Below are 24,935 nucleotides of genomic sequence, written 5' to 3'. Positions count from 1 at the left end.
CCAGATCTTACTGTCCCGAACTCAGGTCTCTGCTGGCCGAGGAGTCAGTCCGTGTGGCTTTTAGTGAATGCTGCAGGGTAAGGTGGACAGTCTCCCACCAGAGGAAGGGATGTCAGCTTATAGTCATCAAGTAATAACCTGTTCTCGGGCACACCTGGTCTGTTCTTAGCTCTAACCCAGAGTCCAAAAGGCCTCCTGGGTTCTGCTAATCTAGTTTAGGCAGGAGACACTGGGACCTAGGAACTGCTTTGGAGAGGGGAGACCATCATCAACTGTGTTGGTAAAATGTTCGTAAAAATGGTTTGAAAAAATGGTTAGTGTAAAAGCCATCAGAGTTGGCTTACAGAACTTGTGTCCCACCTGTAAACAGTGGAGGCTGTTAAAAATTGAAGGTCTATGAGAACACTACAGAAATGGTTCAGGAGACCGGGAGGGAAATCCCTGTTAAGACAGTATCTCAGGGACTTCCAGCAGATAACTTTCCCGACTCTGCAGCTATTTCCCGGAGGGAACCACCTTTCCTGGAGGGCCTGATGACTTCATGCTCCCATTCAGAACGTGTGTCTTTCTCTATTGAGGATGAAGAGTCTGGACAGCAGCCACGGATAAGGAAATTTATCTCCCAGACACTGTGGCTAAACAGCCGTTGGGGTCCCATGGCAAGGACCCCATTATTTTTATGAATTTGGATTCTCCAGGAGAAAGAGCCACAAGGACACTGTGGAACAATGTATTTTATTATCATATTACTTAAATATGTGCCGAGGGCGGGGGAGGTGAACCGGATGCCACTGTGTTTCTCCATCTGGGGCTCCTGCCCAGCGGCAGCTCTATTTGGCCTGTGGGCCCGTCCTGGCTCTCCAGCTGCTGACCTCACTGACTGACTCACAGATGCTCTGGGTCCTTAGACAGTTACGTTCCTTTTTTGGGCCTCAGTCCCACTTTTTTTTTTTAAGTGGGGGGTATGAGGAAGGGGCTAAAACATCTCTTTGGGGCTGGGGCCTCCGCTGAACTCAGTAAGGTCGGAAGTGAAAGGTTTCCAGGCAGCTGGTGGTGCCTGGGTCGCTGTACAAAGTCGGGGAAGGGATGGACCGCCCGCCTCGGGGAGGCACTCCCCTCAAAGCTGGGCTTCCTCCAGCCCCCCGCTCCCCATCCCCGCAGCCAGGAAGGTTTTCACGCATTCATTCCGGCCCCTCCAGCGCCACACCGCTTCCAGAAGGAGTCGCGCCGGCGTCTGGGACCTCCAGGGCCCAGGGCACCGCTAGCCACGCAGCAAGGCATACTCCTTGGGCGCCCAGAGCAGGCGCGGGCGGCGGATCTCGGCCCTGCGGCCTATGTCGGGGCTCCAGCAGAACTCGGGCGACAGCAGCTTGGCGGGCTTGTGCAGCCAGAAGAACTTGTTGAGGTGGCTCTCGTCGTGCCAGCGCGCCTCCAGGCCGCGCGCGCGGTCCCGCCGCAGGCCTCGCTCGCAGTGCGCCGTCAGCCGCCGCAGCGCCGCCACGCTGCCCCCGAACACGGCCGCGTGGTAGTAGAAGTCGCCCTCGCCGGGGCCCAGCGCGGCGGCGGACCGCGCGTCGCGCTCGAAGGGCAGCAGCCGCCGCGGCCAGCGGTAGTGCCAGGCGTGCAGCTGCGCCACCGACTCGGCCAGCGCCTCGGGCCCGAAGGCGCCGCTGAAGTGCTGGTCCACGTCCATGCAGAGCACGAAGCGGGCCTCGCGGCCCAGCCGGCCGCCCAGCGCCGCGTGCAGCGCTCGCATGCGCGCCATGGACACGTCCTGCCAGCGGCGCTCGCGCCCCACGCGCTCCACGCGCAGCCGGCGGCCCGGGCCCAGCGGTAGGCGGGGCACTGCGGCCGGACGCTCAGTGAACACGTAGTACACCACGCGCTGGCCCACCATGAAGTGCTGCTCGGCCGTCTCCAGGAAGCGCTCCAGGTATTTCTCCAGGTACCTGCCGGGCGGGGCGGTGCCAGCCCGAGTCAGCCCGGCCGCTGCGCCCTCCGGTGTTCGCGGAGTCGTCGGGCTGACCAGCCCTCCCCATGTCCTTCCTGGAACCCTGCAACCTCAGTCCCCGGAACTCCAGAACTCTTCAGTCCCAGGTTCGTCCGAGATGAATTAAAAATCATTGCCCATTGTTTTCCATCCTGCCCCCAGGAGCTCTGTGTCCCTGTCCTTGAACGCGGGGCTCCCTGACCGCCTATGTCAGTAGAGTCCCAAGGAAGGGATGCTGTGCTGGTCCTTGGGAGGACTGGCCCGTTAGCCTTTGTCTCTTTAGAGCTCTGGCTCTTTGCTTAAGCACTCTGAGGCTGCCACGAAGTGAGAGCCTGAGCTCTCACGGAGAGCTAGCCACGGAGAAAAGCGCCCTCTAGTTTTCCGCAGGCTACTGCCCGGGTGGAGACCCAGACGTTTGGGAACAGGGAGGGGCCCCAGCTGCTGAGCCCTGTCGGAATTCCTGAGCCACAGGACCATGAGCAATGGTAACAATGAATTGTTTTCTGACACTGAGTCTGTGGTGATGCCTTACCTAGGTAACCCGGATGTTTGCAATACTAGTAACTTTCTATAAACACACTTTGGAATCCTGGGGTTCTAAAATAATAGTAATAATGCCTGATATTTTGGAACATTAATCATGTGGCAGACAATTTTCAAAGTAATATGCATTATCTCATTTAATCTTCACCATTATTATCTCCATCTCAGGTGAAGAAACTGAGTCACAAAGAGCTTTATTAACTTGTCCAAGTGTACACACAGTTGGTAAGTGTGAAACCAGGATTTGAACCCAGCCTGGCATTAGAGCCTGTATCCTTACCTGAACTTGCTCTATTCTGGGTGGAACTGGGAGAAGCTGGAATTAGAGACCTTAGAAGCCTCAGTGTCCTACGTTGGGTTTATAGAACCTTGGAACTTAGGACCCTGAAATTTCTGGTCCCAGAGACTCTGGGTCCCTAAGGCTGGTGGAAAGTGAAAGTGAAAATTGCTCCAGTTGTGTCTGACTCTTTGTGACCCCATGGGCTATACAGTCCATGGAATTCTCCAGACCAGAATACCAGAGTGGGTAGCCTTTCCCTTCTCCAGGGGATCTTCCCAACCCAGGGATCAAACCCAGGTCTCCTGCACTGCAGACAGATTCTTTACCACCTGAGTCACAAGGGAAACCCAAGAATACTGGAATGAGGAGCCTATCCCTTCTCCAGCGGATTTTCCCGACCCAGGAATCGAACCAGGGTCTCCTGCGTTGCAGGAGGATTCTTTACCAACTGAGCTATGAAGGCTGGTGTAGAAACCCCTTACTCAGCATCCAGAACAGAAGTGGGGGCACCAAGATCCTGGAGAGGCCACAGTTTTGCCCACCTGGCTCCCTGATCAGCCCTTGTCCTGTTTGCTCCCTGGCCTTCCAGGGCATGACTTTCTCTCCCTTCCAGAGTGTGGGGGACAAATTTGGAGGAACGTTGAGCAGTTGTCTGGGATATCTGATGACAGAATTCCTTCCCCAGACTTTTGGATATCTTTTTCTGGATGCAAAGCTCTCACTGCCTTCCCAGAGCAGCCTGTTCCATTATTAGAAACTTTTCCTTAAATTGCCTTAAACTCTTCCTCTTTGTGCCTTTAGATTTGTAGGATCTGATTGCTGCTCTTAGCCAGGACTTTGCATCACTACTGGAAAGTGAATACCAGCTTGGACAGCCTGCCGTCCATAATAGGGAGATGAAAAGGTTAGTACCCTAAGATTTCTTTTCCACCTACCACTTGGGGCTCCTTCTCCATACCTGGGGTCCCCTCATGTCCTCAATTGACCTCCTGTCCTGATTCTGTCCCCTCCCCATTCAGTCACCTGCCCCCACGGCCTCTCTTTCGACTTGGCCGTCATCAGTCTGGGCACCCCCAAAAAGTTGCAGCCTCCACATGTCCCACTCTGGGAGCCCCAAGCCTTGCAGCCCGTGTCCTGTAATACCACCCCCAACAGTCCTTCCTCAGAGTCCTCTGGTCTACTGATGCTGCCATTCTCAGCATCTCCCTTTCTTTACATCCCTCTTTACCCAGCCCAGATTTGCTCCCTTGCAAAAGCCCTCAGTTCCCCAGTCCCTCTCCTGCCATCAGAATTGCTTGGCCAATCTCCCCGCTTCCCCTTATTGTGTGCTTGTACCTGGAGCCACTGACCATGGGCCCTTCTGCCACCGGGCCAGCCCCTCTGTTTACCCAGTTGTCATCTCCTCTCACAACTCTCACCTGAAAAGACCATTTTCTCACTGAAAACCCAAGGCCTAACAGATGGATCCGCCCCAGACCCTGGGCAGATTCCTTCTAGGTTGTGATTCTGAGCTCCTGGCTGCCTGTGCCAGGTAGACTCCATGGCGTTGGTGTCCAGGGAGGAGGGGAAGGGAGAGGATGGGGGTCCCCTCGCCATGGGGGTCTGGAACAAGGGGTGCTGTCTCTGCTTCTCCTTGGCATCCTATGGCCCAGGAGAATGGGGTGCCCCACTCGCTACATCACATGGACCCTCACTCCTCCCTGCTAGGATGGCACCATTCCCCTCCCCAGGCCTTACCTGCCTACAGCAAAGACAGTCAGACCCACGGTGAGGTTCCGGTGTACAGCCTCTTTCTGGGCCACTTCTGGGTCAAAGGTGCCATCCCAAATAATGGGAGCCCCCCAGGAAGTACAGGTCAGGACTTCAGGCCGGGCCCTGGCCGGGGCAGGGAGGGAGAGACAGGTTCATCCATTTGCCTGCTTGGTGAATGGTCACTGCCACCCCCACTAGTCCTGAGCCCTTGGGACCACCCAGGCTCTGCCCCTAGAAATCTCTATCCCAGATCCAGCAGAGTAGTGGGAGACGTGCCCCCTGAGGGGGGCCCTGGGTGGAGTGCCTAGCCCTGCTGGGGCCAGAGATGCGAGGAGGACAGGGCCACTGAGGCAGAGCTCGGTAGGGTATGGGGTGTCCTCAGAGTGGGAGAGGTGGTGGCTTCTCACCCAGGATGCAGGGGACCCGTGAAGTTGTCTCTCAGCAGGGGCATTCTGGCCGGAGGGCAGACACCCATGGGGATGAGGACTTCCAGATGCCTGTGGGGTGGGAGCAGTAGTGAGGGGTGTGCCAGCCTGCTCAGGAGGCCTCTGTCTTTCCTTCTTACAAGGAGGGAGAGCCCCCAAGGACGCTTGTGTAGCCATGACAGCCACCACTCCCCATCCCTCAAGGGGCACTTGGAAAGGGCCACTTGGACCCTGCCCCTGCCAGTCCCATCGCGAGGGCTGGGGAAGGGGTTATACCTGAGTACAGGAAGCCCGAATCTGAGCAGCCCTAAGACGCCAAACACAAGTAGAGTCAGCTGCCAGAAGATTCTCTTCCAGGCCCTGGGAGGTGGGGAGTGAAAGTGAATGAAAGTTGCTCAGTCGTGTCCGACTCTCTGTGACCCCATGGACTATACAGTCCATGGAATTCTCCAGGCCAGAATACTGGAGTATTTTCCCTTTCCCTTCTCCAGGGGATCTTTCCAACCCAGGGACTGAACCCAGGTCTCCCGCATCGCAGGCAGATTCTTCACCAGCTGAGCCACAAGGGAAGCCCAAGAATACTGGAGTGGGTAGCCTATCCCTTCTCCAGTGGATCTTCCTGACCCAGGAATTGAACTGGGGTCTTCTACATTGCAGGCGGATTCTTTACCAACTGAGCTGGAAGGGGGATCAACAACTCATTTATATATATATTTTTTACATACACACACACACATATATGTTTATATATGAAAAATGATGTGATTTAATGTTAATATGAATATATTAGTCTGTTGACTTGGCACAGACATTGCAAGGTACAGAAGAGTGTAAATAGTGCAGTCTCTCCTGTTCTTAGCCACCTAGTCCCTCTGCAGGGGGCTAGTCTATGCATAGACAGGCAAATAGAAATATGGTAGCAAATTCTTCCTTCCTTCCTTCCGTCCCTTCCTCTGCTTTTCCCCCACAAATGGCCACTCAGTGATAAGCTGTTCTCCACCTTGCATTTTCCATGGACCACTATGTCCTTGAGGCTATTCCATCTCCGTTCTTGAAGCACTTCCTCACCCTCTTTTCTGGCTGCCTCGATAGGCCAGCAAATCTGGAAAACTCAGCAGTGGCCGCAGGACTGGAAAAGGTCAGTTTTCGTTCCAATCCCAAAGAAAGGCAATGCCAAAGAATGCTCAAACTACCGCACAATTGCACTCATCTCACATGCTAGTAAAGTAATGCTCAAAATTCTCCATGCCAGGCTTCAGCAATACATGAACCGTGAACTTCCAGATGTTCAAGCTGGTTTTAGAAAAGGCAGAGGAACCAGAGATCAAATTGCCAATATCCGCTGGATCATTGAAAAAGCAAGAGTTCCAGAAAAACATCTACTTCCGCTTTATTGACTATGCCAAAGCCTTTGACTGTGTGGATCACCATAAACTGTGGAAAATTCTGAAAGAGATGGGAATACCAGACCATCAGACCTGTCTCTTGAGAAACCTGTATGCAGGTCAGGAAGCAACAGTTAGAACTGGACATGGAACAACAGACTGGTTCCAAATAGGAAAAGGAGTACGTCAAGGCTGTATATTGTCACCCTGCTTATTTAACTTATCTGCAGAGTACATCATGAGAAACGCTGGGCTGGAAGAAACACAAGCTGGAATCAAGATTGCCGGGAGAAATATTAATAACCTCAGATATGCAGATGACACCACCCTTATGGCGGAAAGTAAAGAAGAGCTAAAGAACCTCTTGATGAAAGTGAAAGAGGAGAGTGAAAAAGTTGGCGTAAAGCTCAACATTCAGACAACTAAGATCATGGTATCTGGTCCCATCACTTCATGGGAAATAGATGGGGAAACAGTGTCAGACTTTATTTTTTTGGGCTCCAAAATCACTGCTGATGGTGACTGCAGCCATGAAATTAAAAGACGCTTACTCCTTGGAAGGAAGGTTATGACCAACCTAGATAGCATATTTAAAAGCAGAAACATTACTTTGCCAACAAAGGTCCGTCTAGTCAAGGCTATGGTTTTTCCAGTGGTCATGTATGGATGTGAGAGTTGGACGGTGAAGAAAGCTGAGCGCTGCAGAATTGATGCTTTTGAACTGTGGTGTTGGAGAAGACTCTTGAGAGTCCCTTGGACTGCAAGGAGATCCAATCAATCCATCCTAAAGGAGATCAATCCTGAGTGTTCATTGGAAGGACTGATGTTGAAGCTGAAACTCCAATACTTTGGCCACCTGATGCGAAGAGTTGACTCATTGGAAAAGACCCTGATGCTGGGAAGGATTGGGGGGAGGAGGAGAAGGGGACGACAGAGGATGAGATGGTTGGATGGCATCACTGACTCGATGGACATGGGTTTGGGTAAACTCCAGGAGTTGGTGATGGACAGGGAGGCCTGGCGTGCTGCGATTCATGGGGTCGCAAAGAGTCGGACACAACTGAGAGGCTGAACTGACTGAATATGCCATTGATTGGCATGGCATCATTTGCCTAACCAGGTCATTTCTGATAAGCATGTAGATGTGTAATTTTTTTGCTTTTTCCCAGGAGCAGATTTGGGGGACAGTAACATTTGAGTGCTTAGCCTGGGTAGGATCAAACTTGGACAGGGCAGAGTCTGGGAGGGGATGTAGGAAAGTTTGTGGCTGGGAGTTGAGAGCCTCTGGGGCTTAGGGATGAGTTGCTGGGCTTCCTGGAGGGTGGGCTGCAGTCAGGGGACTGTGTGTCTGTGGCAGCTCCAGTCATGGAGTGGGTCCCTCCAGCAGAGCTCAGCAACCCCATTGCTGGCTCCGAGGAGGTGGACTTTGTGATTTGTCCGTAGTTGCTTGTTTTTCAGAAGGGCCCTGAAAGTGGAGAATTTTAATAAGCTCCTCGGCAGAGGGTGAGGGGGTCTCCTCCAGCTCTCCTTACCCCTGCTGGGTTCCAGTGTCTCTAGACAGACTGAACCCCTGTGATGAGGAGCCTGGCCGCTGGAGCTAGACCCCCAGGTTTGAATCCCAGGCCACCACTTCTTAGCTCTCTGACCTCGGGCAAGATTCTGGGCCTCTACACTTGAGTCTTCTCATCTAGACATGCACTTCCTAAGAACACCTACCTTAGAGGGCTGCAGTGGTTACTGAGTTCATACCTACTAAGTGATTAGAACAAGGCCTTGCACACATTAACAGCTCAATAAACTTTAGCTATTGTTGATTATCATTCGTATTATTGTTGCTGAACAAGCCCTCGGGATTCTCAGCACAAACTCCAGCTCCCGTCCCTGCCCTGTAACGTCCTTCCAAAATCTGCCTCCTCTGGTCTCTTCCAAGAAGGCAGCCTGATCAGACCCTCATGCCCCTGCCTTTCCTGCTGCTCCATGTCACTGTTCCTCAGCAGGTGTATCCAGTAAATAGATCAGAGAGGCCCCTTGTGGTTGTGTGTGTACATATCCACCCATGCATCTCCGCTGGATGCACAGGTCTGTTCAGTTGGCCAAACCTGGGTGCACCGACCCCTCCCTCTGCCTCACCCACTGTCTGCTACCAGTCCTCAGGGTGTGTTGGCTTTGCCTCCTTGATCTCCCCCTTCTCTGCCGCGCCTATCTCCCCAACCCCCACAGTGACCTCGCCTGCTCATCCCCATCAGGACCTCCCTGCTCCCAGTTCCCCCTCCCCCGAACAGCTCCCAGAGTCAGCTCATAAAATGCCAGCTGCCTTAACTGTGTCCATGTCGTGTGAACAGGGAAATCCTCAAAGGGGAAATGCATTTAGTAGGCAAACATATGGAAAGATGTTCACCCTCACTAGTAATCAAAGACTTACAGATTAGAACCAGGTGGGATGTTTTGCCTATAAAATGAGCACTTTTTAAAAAGAAAGAAATGAAAATACCCACGCTGTGAGAATACAGCCAGATAAGCACTCTTACACCTGCCGGTGGGATGTAAATCACTACAGCTTTTGTGGAAAGCTCCTTAGCTGTGGGAATTGAAACTTTCAGCAGTCATCCCCTTTAATCCAATCATTGCAACTTCTGGGAACCCATTCAAAGGAGACCATCTTCAGCATGGGAAAAGTTTATGCATCAAGATGTTCACTAGTTTCTGCTCATTCATGCATTCAGCCTATGCTTAGTGGTCACAAGCTCAGAACTGAGCACTGTGCTAGGTCAAGGATTCAGAGGTGAGCAAGACACAGACCTTGTCTTCCAGGAGCGGGGTCAGGAAGATGTGATGGCCAGAAAGAGGGGAATGGTGTCAGAGGACAGATGGCAAAGAGAGGAATGGAACAGCATAGCAAAGGCTGTGATTAGTGTAAACACAAGATAGCATTAAGGGCAAACTAGTGGATGGCACCTGATCTGGACAGATGGGAAGGAGTCAGGGAAGCTTCCTGGAGGAGGTGCCCTTTAAGCTAGGACCTGAAGGATTAGAAGTTATCCAGGCAGAGAAGGCAGTGGAGGGGAAAGGGAGGTTCGTGAAAAAGAAACAGCAATGTGTAAAAGTGAGGAAATGAGAGAGAGCTTAGAAAGCATGTGGAACTGTAGGTCCTCTGCAGGGGTGGGCGGAGTGTGGATGGGGAGTGATGAGAGGTGAGGCTGAGGATAGCTGGAACCAGATCACCCAGGACCCACATTCTAGGCTAAGGGGTTTGGACTTCCATCTTGAGGCCCTGGGGAGCCCTTTTCAGGGCCTGCTCTTCAAGGAGTGATGCAGCCAGATTTTTATTTGAAAAATACTCCAGCCTGGACATGGAGTGGGAGGCAGAGGGCATGGCTGGAGGCAGGTCAGGTCAGTGCTGGCAGTGGGTCGGGGAGGAGTAGGTGATGAATGGCTGTCGAGGTAGGGTGGGCAGGACTGGGGGACCAGGAAAGGAGATGAAGGCTACTAGTCTGGGGTTAAGGAGCCCAGAAGGCAAGCAAGCAGGCTCAAGAGAGAGTTCTGGGATATCCCAGGAGGGCAAGGATGCTATGGAAGAGGGAGAGAGCCAAGGGAGGAGAGCCAGGGCCCAGCACCGAGGACACGGTTGGGGATGGGCAGGGGGGCTGAGTAAGCAGAGGAGGAGATGGAGGTAGGGGCAGGTGGCTCTTCCCAGAAGTTTGACTGTAAAAGGAAAGAGAAAGGATGGTAAGTGAAGAGGTTGAGGGGTTGCGACTGATGGAGGCATGTGTGTTTCTTTTACACAGGGAGACTTGAGCTTGGTTGAACAAGGGCTGGAGAGCGCCCATGAAGAAGGCATTGTGTGGGCTGCTCAGATACAACTGGAAAAGGCCCCAGTGTCCAGCTAAGTGAACTTTTTATGAAGATCCTGTATTCACATGGAAAAATCTTACACAAAAACCTTCAATGGAAAAAGCAAGATCTAAAATTGATGGGGACTGTGATTACAGGTCTAGCAATGAAAAACATGCACCAGAAGACTAAAAGGAAGAAATATCTGTGTAATAGGTTATGGGAGGGTTTTTTTCCTTTATTTTTCCTCCCACTTGTCTCTAATGTGCTTTTATTGCTTTTTTTAACGAAGGAAAAATACAGAGCCATTTAGAAAGAGCAAGCGGTTTTAAGCCTTTCTAGTGACTGCAAGGTGAAGTCTACCTCTCTCAGTCCTGCCTACAGAGCCTACAAGATCATTTCATATACTCACACCAGACTCAACTTTCCCCTTCTGGAAATGAGACTTCACAGCCGGCAGGCCAAGGTGGTTCTCCTAGCATTGCTGGAAAAAACAGGTGGAGATAAACCACCCCAGTGTTGGTCCATGGAGAGGTGGATGAATGAGTAATGCATCCCCGTGCAATGGAGAGCAGCCTGGCCATTGAAAAGGATGAGGTCGATGGATATGTGCTCTCTGGAAAAGAGCCTAAGGGACTCAGTGGATGAGGAAGTAACAGAACTGTGCATAGAGGCTGACCTCACTTCTGTGAGGGGAAGGCTCGGGTACCCGTGCACCTGTGCATCTTTGTTCTTTTATAAAATGTACACAGATGTGTACATCTGTGTTCTTTTATGAAAACGTAGGAGAAAATCTGGAACAGCATTACCCAATAGAAATGTAGTGTGAGCCAGGAATGTAAATTAAAATTTTCTATTTATAATAGCCGTGTTAAGAGAGTGGAAAGAACTGAAGTTTTAATAATTTAATCCAATATATCATTTCAATATGCAATTGATATAAACATTGTTGAGCTATTTTACAGTTGCTCTTGGAAACGAGACTGTCCCCTGGAGGGACACCATGAGGTGAGTGGGCAAGGGCAGAAAACGCTGGAGCAGAGCCTTCTGTGCCGTCCCACGCTCCTAGCCAGTCCCTCCATCCAGGGCAGCCAGGCAGAGCCATCCCCAAGCGGTCCAGGTGGGCTCTAACTGTCAGTCCTGGGAGGGTTCTGACACTTAGGCCTTCAGCAAGCACCCACCAGGTCCTGCCAACCCCTCCTCCCATGTCCCAGCCTGGGAACCCTAGTCCACAGAGGCATCTGCCTGACCCACTGTTCCCAGTTCCTTGCTCAGATAGTTTTAAAAGGACCCCCCCAATCAGCTCCCACCTGCAGGAGGCCATCTCTCAAGGCCACCTCACATGGGCTTCTAGACCCCCCCTCACTTTCAGCACGTGGTTAAAGATCAGTTGCTAGTTCCTAAGTGCGAGTAAGTTTGCAGACCTAGATGGTCACTCCCAGTGGGAATAGAGCACTCTTAGTGGAAGGTGCACCCCGAAGTCTGTTCTCTGCTCACCATGGGGTCAGAGTTATGGGCAGCTGGAGAGTCACCATACTCTTCACAGGCTACAAGATCTCCCAGGATGCTGTCTTCCCCCACCACCCCATTCATGCCCTGGACCGTCTGTACCCCTTGGCGATGTCCCTCCAGCCACTTTCCCCCAAGGACCTCTATGGCTCAGCTTGTTCTCAGCAGGCCAGCCTTGGCGCCTCCTCCTTGACTGTTCTGGCCGCCGGACTGGACTCCTCTCAGGATGGTTGTCATGCCCCATCTTCCTCCAGACACTGGCAGTGTCCCCACTCACCTGAGTCCTTCCCTGAAAGCCATGTCAAGGAGCAGGTGGGACAGCCTTCCAAGAACCTCAGCTGAGAGCCAGGGAAGAAATGACCTGGTGACTGGGATAAAGCCATTCCAGACCATGTGTCAGAAACCACACCCCCAGGACCAAGTGGGATGAACTGCCCGGAGAGGACCCCCCCATCCTGGGGCCAATCACCTGGAAGAGGGTGGATCTGAGTACGGTGGCTCTGGTTGGCCAGAGGCACTGAGCCACATTGTCCCAACACTTTTTCCTCCCCTGGGGTGGGGGTAGGGGGCGGGTCCTTGTGCTCCCCTCTTCAGGTCCTCTGTGGTATTTGCCATCCAGCGAGAACCCTGTTCTGCAGAGTTCCAGCCACAACTCAAGGGTACCTGATTGACTTTGCACAGTTCACCTCCAGGAGCCCTTGCCTCTTCAGTAAAACAGGATGTGCACACCAGTCAGCCAGGTTAGGGTAAGAGCAACTCAAGACTCTAAGATGGAAAAGGTTCTGGAAAGGTTTACACCAGGCAGTTTTTTTTTCAAGTGCAGAATGTGATTCATCAGAAATCAATCTCATAGATCATGACCAAGATTTTAAAATTATGAACATGAACTGAAAATTATCAGAATGTATTGTACATCAGGGTAGGTATTATTCTGTTTTGCATCAGTTACACACATCTCAGTACATATATGAGGGTGGGGAACAAACTGTCGGTCACGATCAAAAGTTTTGCAAAATTCTGTGTAAGGCATGAACATCAGGAGCGAATATATGTTGAAGGAAGCACCTTTCAGACTGCGGCCTTCCACCCAGAGTGAAGAGACAGCAAGGGTGTTTACCTGTGTCAAGTCAGCCCTGCAGATCCACCATATCCTCTTTCAGGAGCTTCAGTTCCCTCTCCCACCTCACACAAAAGAACAGACTCGGGCTGGGCCTGGCTTTGTCCTCCAGAAAGCGAAAGTCAAGGTCCAGCATGGACTTGCCAAGTTGCACAGGCCACAGTGGCCCAGCCCCCTGCCCTGGAGTGAGGAGGGAAACACTGGGGTCTCCTGGGGGACCCTCCCCACTCCCCCTCAGCCCAGGGTCCCATGCTGGCCCCTGTCCGGCTAGCCATTCCCGACCTTCTGGAACACCAGACTTCCCAAGTCCTAGCTCCATCCTGTGGGTGGTCAACTAGTCAGTTGTTTCTCCTCTTCCTCAGGAAGTAGTTACATCTTAAAGATTTTTCTGGAGAGCTGTCATCAAGATGTGGGTATTAGCTCTTCAAAGTTCCCTGCTAATCACTCTCCCTGGGCCCCTCTGTTACAGATTAATTGAGTGCACAAGCGGCCTGTGCTTGGAAGGCCCCTTCTTCATTCGAGGCGTAAGCAATCGCCTTCTGAGGCAGAGACTCTCTTAATAGTTGGCTATTCCAGCATCCAAAGAATGCTCAGCTGTCGAGTGAGGCAGAGTTACCCCAAGGGCGGTGCTGGACACAGAGCTGCACCCACCACATGTGTGAGGGTGGGGAGCTCTGGGCTCTGCCTCCGGTGCCAGGTATTCCTGATGAACAGCGTCCTGTCTCCCCAGCGGCAGTGGCGGGTCAAGGGGCTCAGAGTTGAAGGGGCCCTGGACCCCTGCACTCCTAAGGAATACCGGTGAAGAACAGGTGGGATCTGAACCGGGGCTAAGTGTGTCCTCAAATGACGCAGCAAAGCGTGGAGGAAGTGCTGTCCGGTTAAGGTGGTGGTCCCTCTCCCAGCCCAGGGACCCACCCTCTCCTTGAAGGTGAAAAGTAGCTCTTCAGGATCACAGAAAGGCATCCCCAGGGGAGAAAGGCACAGAAGGAATGGATTTTATGGATTTATTTTTAAAAAACAAAAAAGGTTAAAAAAAGTCCTTCATTTCCAACCCTGCCTGGGGGTGTGAGTGGGGAATAGAACGAACTGAGAAGGGTACCCACCCTCCCCCGGGGAGAGTCCAACTCTTCCCCGGGAGCCTGCAGCCTGCAGGGCAGGTCAGAGGCCAGCCCTTGCCCTTCCTGCCCCGCCTCCTCCATGGGCAGCTCACACTGCTGCCAGCAAGTTCCAGAGGCAAAGAAGTGTGGGAGCCGATGCTGAAGGCTGCCTTCTTCACCTCAGCGGTCACTCCAGCTCTTCCGCCCTTGGATGTTCTCTGGGCCCCACCGCTGGGCTCTCAGGGTGGGCGGACAGGCAAGACCAGGAGGCGCAGCCTGGCCCAGCCCACTGGCAGCTTCCTTAATGCCATCTGTGACACAGCAGGGCAGTCGGGGCGCGGGGCGTCACAGTGCGGGAAGGGGCTGCAGAGACACCACGACAATCTGGAAAGGAAAATCTCCTGCTAACCTGCATCGCTTTCTGATCCTGCCTCTGAACCGAGGCGGCCCTTTTTCCTATTCCCCATCCCGAGGCTGAGTGGAGTCCAGGACAAAGCACTAAGTGGCTGTTTGCTACAAAACACCTGGAGATGCCGGGGCGGGGCTCTCAGCCCATCAGTCAGTCCAGGCTCCCACACAGTCACACAGTCACACACGCAGCGTTAAGGCGTCTGTACCAGCAGGTGTGGCCAAACCGGGCCCAGCTTCTCTCCCTCCACCTGCAGGGGTGAGGGGGGAGAACCCTTCTGGCGGCTTCAGTAACAGGCTGAAGTGGGAGAAGCTGGCAACGGAAGAGCGAGCTGGGCCCCGAGAAAGAAGAGGAGGAAGGCAGGGGAGGGCTTCTGAGGCCTCTCTCCAGGCCTGACGGCTGCCCTTGGAAGTGACCCAACTCAGGTTGGGAGCCCTGACCACATACCCCCTGGAAAATGGGGGACAGAAAGAGGGGAAGAGAAGCGGGGCTAGAGTCGTGGGACTTTGGAGGAAGCCAGTGCTATCAATATTTACAAGCATAAAGCCCCATCTTCTGTGCCACCTACCTCTCTGCCCCTCCCACAGAAAGAAAGGCCCCTGAGAGCCACCAAGGAGGTCCTGAGACCTCCTCCCCAGCCACGCCCCACAGCGGGGGCCCTTCCCTCGACTGGCCCTGCTCTGGGCCCCCAGGAGTGTCCGCCAGCTCTGCTCGGTCGGGAGGAGCCCCGGCGCCCGGCCAGCCCTAGGAGTCCTTCAGCATGCTGATGCGTGCGTAGATCTTGAGGGCAGGCCCCAGCTTGATGTTCATAGCACTCATCAGGTGGTCCTCCTTGAGCAGCAGCAGAGCTTGCCCGTCGATCTCCTGGGCACGGAACTCCTCTGCGATTTCCTGGCAGCCTGAGGGGATGTGACCATCGAGTGTCAACAGGGCTACAAGCGGCCACTGCCTTTCAGAAGCCCCATTTCACTCGACCCTCACGACCACCCCTTGAGGAAGCTGATGCTCTTCTCACTTTACAGCTTGCGAGGCTGAGTGACTTACCCAGGGTAGCCAGACTCCACAACGGCCTCCTTGCTTACATGTGTACTTGTTCACCCAGCACCCCCTCAATGGACAGGGCTACCCCGGGGAAGCGAGAGCATGGGACTTCCGAGGCTGGATCATTAAGGGCACAGCACTTCACCTTAGTCTTCTGGATAATCTCTTTTGGAGTGAGTCAGCCACTATGTCAATCATGAGGGCACTCAAGCAGCACTCTGAAGAGGCCCGCTTGGAGAGGGACTGAGGCCTTCTGCCCAGAGTCAGCCCCCCACTGCCCAGGGATTGCGGCTGGAAGGGGTTCCGCCAGCTCCAGGCCTGTAGGTACCTGCACCCCTGTTGCCATCATGATGGGGTCCTCGAAAGATGCCCCAAGCCAGAAGTGCCCACTAAGCCACTCCCCAGAACTCTTGAGATGTGATGATTATTGTCAGCCACTAGGCTTGGGATAACATTCCCCAGCAGTGAATAACTAGTGCAGATTTTGGTACGTTGAAGAGGGGGTGCTGCCATCACCACCCCTTAACAGTGTGGGTGTGGCCTGGGATGCAGCAGTGGGTGGGGCGGGGGAGTGACTTCGAGGAGAACATTTAAGGTTCCCTGAGAGACTTTTTGGGCTCCAAAATCACTGCAGATGGTGGTGGCAGCCATGAAATTAAAAGACGCTTACTCCTTGGAAGGAAACTTATGACCAACCTAGACAGCATATTAAAATGCAGAGACATTACTTTGTCAACAAAGGTCTGTCTAGTCAAGGCTATGGTTTTTCCAGTAGTCATGTATGGATATGAGAGTTGGACGGTGAAGAAAGCCGAGCACTGAAGAATTGATGCTTTTGAACTGTGGTGTTGGAGAAGGCTCTTGAGAGTCCCTTGGACTGCAAGGAGATCCAACCAGTCCATCCTAAAGGAGATCAGCCCTGGGTGTTCATTGGAAGGACTGATGTTGAAGCTTCAACTCCAATACTTTGGCCACCTTATGTGAAGAGCTGACTCATTCAAAAAGACTCTGGTGCTAGGAAGGATTGGGGGCAGGAGGAGAAGCGGACGACAGAGGATGAGATGGCTGGATGGCATCACCGACTCGATGGACATGAGTTTGGGTAAAGTCCAGGAGTTGGTGATGGACAGGGAGGCCTGGCATGCTGCAATTCACGGGGTCACAAAGAGTCGGACACGACTGAGTGACTGAACTGAACTGAACTGAACTGAGACTTTGCAGAAGCCTGATGGCCTTTGAGGAGACTGCTTGGGGAGGCTTAAAGGAAAGTGAGGAAATGGTTACTGGAAACTAGAAGAAGAGGGATCCTTGGTATGAAATGGCAACTTTAGCCACACTGTTGCTGGTGGTGAGCTGGTGAGTGTGAGACTCACACTGAGCCAGCGCTCTGGCCCAGGGGACCCCAGGCAGAACCTGCAGGTGCCACCTGGCTTCCCAGCGCCACCGTGGGAAATGCGAGAGGGAAAACTGGGAAACAGGAAAGAGCCTGGACTTGCTGCTTTTGAAAATCCTCAGCCTCTCCAGATGGCAACTGACGCTAAAATTAAGAAATCGTTTCCAGTGCTCATTTCAGCAGCACATAAAACTAAAAAAAAAAAAAAAAGGTTTCCAGGCAAAGACCAAATCCAGGACACAGTCAAAAAAACACAGTCTAAAGATGAGATAGCGGGGGTGACTTAAATCATCTGTTAAGACTGTGGAAAGCTCTAAAGTGCGGCCTCAGAGAACTGCTGGATCAAATATTCTCTCAGGATTTTATGGGCGTGACTCACAGAGCCTCTCAATTCAACAGACCGGCTCCTCAGACTGTTAAGGCCACAGTCCCTCAGCTTCAGAAGAAGCCTAATATGGAGTAGGGCTTGTCTTGAAGACACTTTTGGATAAGATTCATTTAAAAAGCCCACATAGAGTGAGAGATTGTCTGGCAGAAACACTGCTCACCTGGACTGAAAGGGTCAGAGGTAACAGGAAACAAGGGCAGCAGGAAGTAGGCTGAGAAAACAACTCCACAAGCTACCTCCTTTCAAGGGAGAGGAAGGATGAGTCAAGGTGGAACCCAGAGAGGAGAATCACTCTAGGCTTGGATTCCTCATCAAGAAAATGCCCACACATGCCTGGTATGGATTGGTGACTCCTGCAGCCTCCTGGGTGCTCCCTTCTTCAACAGGTACACCTACAGTGATGACCCTGTGCCCGTCCCACCATCTCCTAGGTTAGTGAGGGAAGACGACGACCCTCCTCATTCTCAGGTGTGAAGACTGAGGGGAATCCTTCTTGAGGAGCTGGACCCAGCAAGCTTCATCCAGGCCTGGGCCTGAGTCAGATGCTGAGATCTTAAGACCCTGAACCATTGCTGTGATGGGATAAGACTCATGGGGCCTCAGGTGGGGGTGGGGGTGTTCTGCACGAGGGAGGAACTTAAATCACTGGGGTGAACTATGCTAACTGGCCTCCAAGTAGCTCCCTCCAATAAACCGTTTTCCTTTCACGTCCTCATGAGGCCTTCACAATGAATGGGGTTGACCTGCGTGGCCAGTAAGATACTGCTGAAGAGACAATCCGTGATTTCTGAGGCTAGATCATAAAGGGCACAGCAGGTGGCTTCCACCTTGCTCTCTTAGATCTCCTTCTGGGGGGTCAACTGGCTGCCACGTCACGAGAATACTAGAGCACGAGTGTTCTGAAGAGACGCAAGTGGCGAGTAACCGAGGCCTCTTGCCAATGGCCATCCCCTCCCTGAGAATCACATGAGTGAGGCACCTGAGGATGGATTCAACGGCCCCAATCGAGCCTTCAGATGGCCTCAGTCTTGGCTGACACCACAGCCTCCTAAGAATGCCCGTGGCAGAACTGCCCACCCCAACCACCTGTGTGCTGACAAACTGCGGGGCTGCAGCAATAGATAACTAACACACTGGGTTAAGTGGCAGAGCCAAGATTTGAGCCCAGTTCTGTTTAAGTCCGAAGCCCGCTCTCAATCACCATAGCCCACTTCAGTTTCTGAGTGAACCGGCTATGGCCGCCATCACTACCTGACCTGGCCAGTGGCTGGGTGAGACTGGCAGGAGAAACCGTGAAAAAGCTTTGGGGCCTCAACAAGCGTAGCCGTGCAGATGCGAGTTCTGTCTTTCAAGCTTCATTTCTTTCTTTTTTTCCAAGCTTCATTTCTATTTCCACACCCTGAGACCCTGCATGCCCAGGGTCATGGGCAGCCTGTGCTCCCTCACATGCTTCTGCGTCTCTGTGTCTCTGCCCAGGCTGCTCCCTGATGCAACGTCTCCCATCAGGCACAGGCCTGTGTGTCCACTGCCACTTGGTGTCCACGTTCTGCATTTTGACGTTCTCCTTGACAGTGTAGACTCCCACCTGACGCCCCTCTCAACTCGCCCTGGAGACACACAGGGTATGTCACGCCATAAAGGCCCCTCGTGGCGCCCACAAATATGTTGGCGTCCTGCCACAGGACATCAGTCAGGGCTCTGTGCTAGAAGGTAAGCTCTCGTGGGCAGGAATCTCCTCACGCTTATCTCCACCCCCTGTTCCTGAACCTGCGTCTCTCACTGAACCACCCGGTCTCTCCTGGGGGTGGTAGGTAAGGTCTCTCACGCCCTCTCATTCTTTGCTACTCCAGGCAGGCATGGAACTCCCAAGGGCCTTACCTGGCAGAGAGCGGATGAATTCGTAGACATCGTCCACGTTCCACTTGGTGGGCTCACTTGGCAGGAAGTGGTGTCCCATGCCCACCAGGTCCCGCATGTGCACGTCAGGGAGCTCCAGGTCCCGCGGGCCTTGTCGCCGGCGGGAGGTGGATGAGCTGGCTGAGATGGGGGACAAGGGTTCCTCGTAGCTTGAGTTATCTGAGCAACGGCTGGAGTCTTCCTGGCTGTGTGTTAGCTGCAGGGCAGCGGTAACTGAAAGGGGTACGGTGCCTGTCGGCTGGGAGCAGAGAGAAACAGTTTTCTTCAGGATGGGGGAGTAAACCGCCTCTAGCAAGAGTGCTGGGCAAAAGCAGGTACGGTCTCCCCTTTCTACGTGGTTGGCTGCTACTATGTACCTTTGAATTCTAGATCAAAAAGTATCTTTTGCAATGTTCTCTCTCTGATCCTAAGCAGAGTGAGTCCCAGTACTGGTGCACGTACCACCCTGCACTGCAATAATCTCATTATATGTCTATTCTTTCTCATAGACATGGGTGTTTTTTTAAGTTTTTTTTCACTATTTATTTATTTGCGTCAAGTCTTAGTCGCAGCATGTGGGATCCAGTTCCCTGACCAGGGGTTGAACATGGATCCCCTGCATTGGAAGCACAAAGTTCTAACCACTGGACCACCAGGGAAGTCCCAGACATGGGGTTTTTAACCAGGGCTCTATGGGTTTTGGGGAATGGTCTGTGCACCACCTGAAATAGCATGTAGATGTTCTAGTGTGTCCATTTTTGACTGTAGCTTTCATCAGATTTTTAAAAGAGGTTTAAGACCAAAACAATAACAATAAACAGCAAAACAAACATACAGTCTAAAGAATCACACTAGGCTGTGAGTTCTTGTAGCACAATTCAGAGCTTTAGTGCCTAACAGTTCCTGGCACATAGCTGGTGCTGAAACATACTTAATGAACAGAACACCCCGTTTTTGATAGAGACTTTCAAGGATTCAGTGCTCTGATGCACAGAGAAGCAAAAAGGTGGGGAGATGAAGGGTGTCAGCTCCCTCTTCCCTAGCCCTCCAGGTAAGGCAGGCGTAGCTACCTGGGACAGCCTGTGTCTTCATGGGCAGCCCCAGAAGTCAAGGATGGAAGCAGACTGGGAGAACGGGGTGAGCTGAGGCAAGGTCATGGAAGAGGGACTCTGGGTCCCTCTTGAGCACCCATGAGTCTAAATGAGAGCTCTCTGAAGGGACATGGGGAAGGCCTGACTTGACACATCAGGAGAAATGAGAATATGATAGAGCACTGGCCGCCACAGCAGAAAGGATGGTGGGCACCCAGGGTTGTGCTAGGAAGGGAAGTTGGTGGGGGCTTGAGAGGATGAGCTCCACGCTCCACCGGCCTCTCACCTGCTTCTTGGTATCCTTGGTAAGTGTCGGCAGACTGGCTTTGCTGGCCCGACGGCGGTTGTGGGTCGTGGCTCCCGCCTTCTGCAGCTTGCTCCGGTCTGAGTGGAAAAGCCCCACTCGTTTGGTGCACCCCACGTTGTACCTGCCAGAGTCAGGGGGATGAGGGAGGTCAGGGCAGTCGCAGGGTGCATGGGCCCCAGGAGGAGTAAGAGCAGCCAAGGGGCAAAATCTGAGTCTGTCTGCTCGTTCCAATCCTAAGTTCATCACTCAGGACTGGCTGTGTGAATCTGGACAAGTCACTCAGCCCCTGAGCCTCTGTTTTCCCATCTGGAGTTGGGGGATGAGACCACTCACTTTCTGTAACTGTTCTAGCAGTTACACAAGCTTGTGCTTGACCCAACTGCCTGGGTCATGGGAAGAACTCAGGGCTGCCCTATTCTACTCCACATGTTACCTGTGCCAAGAAGCTAATGTCCCCTGTCCTGACGGGAGGCCGCTTGGCAAAGCATCACAAAGGTGCCAGGAGGACCTCCAGCACAGCCCGAGGGGAAGGAGGGCTGGGAACAGCCCTACTCTAACTGGTCCGCAGGGCCCCTCTGCCTGGGGGCCTAGAGTCCCTTCTTTTGGGAGCTCGAGCTCCTTCCACCTTGGCACAAGGACCACACAGCACTTAAAAGTCAGACGTCTAGATCCCCAGCTCAAAGACTTTAGGCACAGTACTTCTTCCTGTGCCTCAGTTTCCTATGTTCCTCAGTTTCCTATCATGTATAAAGGGCCTGACAGCAATATCTATCTCACAGGGTTACTCTGAAGACGAGATGACACAATGCATATTAACCTTCGTCATAGAGACCTGCATATGGCAGGCCCACAATAAACACTGGTGTCTACTGTGATTATCTGTCTTCTGAGTCGGGTGAAAGGAGATGGAGTCAGTACAGTGGCTCAGGGCCACGCTTCCAGTGGGGGCTTAGGTAAACCCTAAGGAGATGGGAGCTGCCAAAGCCAGGCGCCAGGGGTGCCCAGGAGAGCCAGACAAGCTAAATGCCTCTTCCTTCCCATGTGGACCTAATGCTGCTTGCCCGGACCTGCTCGTGGAGTTCTCGGGTGAACAAGTGACAGGACACTACTTCCAGTCAGGGCACGGAAATAGGGAGCTGGGCACCAAGGTGCAACCCTGAGAGAAGAGGAGGGGCTGGGCACAGCAGTCGGGTGAGGCACTTACCTTTTCGCACAAGCCATGGAACAGAAACGCTTGGAACGCTTGAACTTGTAGGCAAAGTCCACCCGGCCACAGAGCTCGCACTTGAGTTTGAGGGGAGTACCCTCCTCTTTGGATTCTGAAAAGCATGAAAGTTGGTAAGTGCAGACACTGAGCAGTCCCCACAGGACCATCCACATCCTGCCCTGGGGCCTCTCACACTCTGCCCAGCCTGTCCTCGTGCCCTGCAGCAGAAGCCTGGACAGTGCCAACCCGCTTTCGCTGATGTTTTAGGAAGGGCTATGACTTCATCCCCTGAACACCCGACAGTTTCTTCTTTTAGGAGCTAGGAGACAAAACACGGTGGGGAAGAACTAGTGCCCCCTCTTTATGACCCTAGAGGGAAAGTGCTAATGCTGTCACCGCGGGTCTGCAATTACCCTACCCTTCCTGGAGGTGTCTGGCTGGCTGCCAGCCTGGGTATCAGAGCCCAGGAGACAGCCACACAAGCACCCCACCTGCCACCATTTAGCTGGGGGCTCCTGGGGCAAGTGCAGCCCTTGCTGGCTCCACTGTGCCTCTGTGCTGGCCCCTCTCCTGAGTGCAGGCCCCTGAGGCAGTGGAAGAAGGCCACAACTCGCCTGGGGCCATGCCGGCTGGCTTACAACTCGCCAGCAACTCCTGGGGATCCTGCGGCTGGAGAGGAGGGGGACACACAGTTCCCCGGGGACAGGCACTCCTGTCCGCTTTCTAGGGACAGGACTGAGTGTGCACTGGGGGAAACATTTGGTTGACCGACATATTCATACACTTTCTGTCTCCAAGACCCTCCGTGGACACCAGCAAAGGCCCTTCCAGCCTTGCTGACGTTCTGCTCTGGCCCGCCCGAAGCCCCAGTCTCCAGGGTCTGGCACGCTACCTTGCAGATAGGGCTCCTCCATCTCTGAGTCAGTGGTGGTGGTATGGTCCTGCTGCGGAAGTTTCTCAGGCAAGAACCCCTGTGCATACTTCTTCTTGAGATTCCCCACCAGCAGGGACGAACGTCCCACCTAGAGGACAAGGCGACAGGGAGGCCGTGAGGGTCAGGTGGGCAGGCTCCCTTGCTCTCAGCCTCATCACAATCACAAGTATAAAGCACCCAGGCACAGAGGCCAGCCCCCCTACCACCATCTAGGCACACCCTGCTCAAGGCCTGGTTTGCTGTTTAGCTCATGAGGCAAGATGCCAATGGCCACCAAAGGACGGGGATGAAAATGGCTTCAGCCCAGGACTGATGGATGATTTAGAGGGTCAGGAGACTATCTCCTCTTCGCAGTTGTCTAAGGGGCACAGGTGGAGACAGGGGTCAGGTTCCTGCATCGCTGGAACCAGGGCCAGGCCCCAGCCCTCACATGTCTTGGGGCAGGAACATGGCTGAGGCTGCGTGTGAGTGTATGGGTGACACAAGAGTCCTGGCCACCATTCCTGGATCCCTTACTGCTCTCTCCCTTACCACTGCCCTACCCAAGTGAGGGGGACAGGCAGCCACAGAGAAGAAGAGGAACACGAGGATGCGGGGCCACACTGAAAGGCCAATCCTGGACTGGCTCATTCATGCTTTGGTTTACTCCCTTTGTTGCCTTTTGTTCAGGCAGCCTGGTGGCCAGACCTCTAGTGGGGAGACTGGGGCTGCTACCCCATTTGCATCCACGCCGCGTGAGGTCAGCTGGGTTCTGGTGTTTTTCTAGGAGGCCAAAGGGAGGACTGAGTCTAATGAGGGAGGGAATGTGAAGGGCTAAAGCTCCTTATAGCTAAGGGGCCACAGGCCTTGACGGAGCTCCAGAGGGAAAGCAGATGAGAACCTGTCCAGGCGTTTTTGTCTTTTGGCATTTCAGAAGGGCAGTCCAGAAGGGCAGTCCACCCATCTCAGTTAATCAAGCTCAGAGGCTTTGACTGACTATTCAAACCACTCATGGATCCAAAGAAAGCACAAAAGACAGATGGCATCCCATGAAGATGCTGTGTCTCTAACAACCAGTTACTTGTATCGTAAAAGAGACTGGAGTGCATCTGGCTCTGGGCCCCTCTCACCCATGGAGCAGGCAACCTGTCTCACCAGATTACACCTACACTGTCAGTGCCGGGTGCTGTGTTCTGATGAGCCATGTTCCTGCTTCTTCTCTATTTCCCTGCGGTATAACGCTTAACTTGAGACACCTGATGAAATACCCCTTTCTGAAGTGCCCCTTACTCTCACTCACTCCTCTTTCAAGGCTCTGTCCCCAGAAAAGAAGCTTCAGGCTAGAACTCTGTTCACTTATCTTCCACTCAGATAGATCTTGAGGATTCTCTTCTACACGGGTTCCGTTTGCTCTCTAACTGGCTAGAGTGCGGCCATCTGGGAGTTGTGGCATTCAAACCTGAACAAGGTCTCACTTCCCAAAGTCCATCATCCTGTACCCGACACCCCAATGTGAACTCCCTTCTAACCAAGGGATTTCCACTTCACCAGGTGGGGATACAGCTGAGTCTGTGTGGAAACTTCTAACTAAAGGGGTCATGCCAATTATTCTTAATTACTGACCCCTTCTGGATCTTAGGAAGGCACTCAATCCTACAGAGAAAATGACTCTGACATTCCTTTGGGGGGAAATGAGCAAGGAAAGAGCAAATTTTTTTTCACATTTTTAGAAATTTTACATGGAAATGTAAAAATATTCTAATACACATCCAAAGTATACTTATTTAAAAAAAAAAAAAAAAGAGGGGAAAAGAAGTAGTCCGTACCGGGAAAGGCTCCGCCCCCTCCTGGATCACAAACCCTTCGATAACATGCGTCAGGATTTGGGGTTTCACAATGGCCTGTGGTGGTTTATTCTCACCATTCTGGGGGGCAGTGCCGGTGATGCTGGAGGCAGAGTTTCCGTTCCCTGAGGTCATGCCGGGGCTGCTGAGGTCGGTCAGTGCATGAACAATGCCCTGCCCTGTCTCTGTGCAAGGAAAGCAGGAGAACACAAGCAGATGAGGTCAGAACCAGGTCGAGGCCAGCAGAGGGAGAGCGGGGACTCCACCTTGCCTGACAGTGCACACCAGGCAGTCCCCTCCCTCAGTGACCCATTCAAAGTGGTCCAGTTTCAGTGGACACACCACCACGTGAGACTACAGTCCGTTCTACAACAACGAAGCTCAACAATCAGACATGTTTCTTATTCTGCGCTGAGAATAGTTGGACTAGGTTAAACAGACAAGGATTCTGCCTTTCTGAGGAGTGAAGACCTTGGTCAATATTGAGCTGGACAAACAAGTTAACATTCAGCTTAAG

The 24,935-nt window shown here is 53.0% G+C and overlaps 2 protein-coding genes and 1 long non-coding RNA gene across 21 annotated transcripts in view; 1 reads left to right on the top strand and 2 right to left on the bottom strand.

The window, feature by feature from the left end:
• Positions 1-719: 719 nt before the first annotated feature.
• Positions 720-12,015, bottom strand: A3GALT2 (alpha 1,3-galactosyltransferase 2). Its single transcript, XM_081585728.1, has 5 exons — positions 11,993-12,015; positions 5,267-5,350; positions 4,973-5,062; positions 4,551-4,688; positions 720-1,949 (listed from the first exon to the last, which is right to left on the bottom strand). Exons 1-5 carry the CDS (start codon positions 12,013-12,015, stop codon positions 1,262-1,264), a joined length of 1,023 nt encoding a protein of 340 aa, XP_081441854.1. The 3' UTR covers positions 720-1,261.
• On the top strand, positions 1,862-11,142 carry LOC145543619 (uncharacterized). Its single transcript, XR_014080917.1, has 3 exons — positions 1,862-2,097; positions 3,615-3,717; positions 10,161-11,142. It is a non-coding gene; the product is annotated as an uncharacterized LOC145543619 (long non-coding RNA).
• A 1,807-nt stretch (positions 12,016-13,822) lies between the features above and the next one.
• PHC2 (polyhomeotic homolog 2) overlaps positions 13,823-24,935 on the bottom strand; it is a 110,421-nt gene continuing 99,308 nt past the window's right edge. For 14 of the 19 annotated variants that reach the window (XM_081585716.1, XM_081585718.1, XM_081585714.1 and 11 more), the window contains 6 exons: positions 24,401-24,603; positions 22,554-22,683; positions 21,659-21,773; positions 20,434-20,575; positions 19,039-19,315; positions 13,823-15,237 (listed from right to left, as the gene is read on the bottom strand). In XM_081585716.1, the coding sequence (XP_081441842.1) occupies positions 15,083-15,237; positions 19,039-19,315; positions 20,434-20,575; positions 21,659-21,773; positions 22,554-22,683; positions 24,401-24,603 (1,022 nt within the window). In that variant the 3' untranslated portion in view covers positions 13,823-15,082. The remainder of the gene's footprint in view (positions 15,238-19,038; positions 19,316-20,433; positions 20,576-21,658; positions 21,774-22,553; positions 22,684-24,400; positions 24,604-24,935) is intronic. The other 5 variants (XR_014080915.1, XR_014080914.1, XR_014080912.1 and 2 more) reach the window with 1 other exon arrangement.

Source organism: Giraffa tippelskirchi, chromosome 3 (assembly GCF_054371585.1).
Source record: "Giraffa tippelskirchi isolate mGirTip1 chromosome 3, T2T-mGirTip1v1.2.pri, whole genome shotgun sequence".
Taxonomy (NCBI): domain Eukaryota; kingdom Metazoa; phylum Chordata; class Mammalia; order Artiodactyla; family Giraffidae; genus Giraffa; species Giraffa tippelskirchi.
The sequence above is the reverse complement of the archived record's forward strand: the minus strand, read 5'-3'. Positions and strand labels throughout refer to the sequence as shown.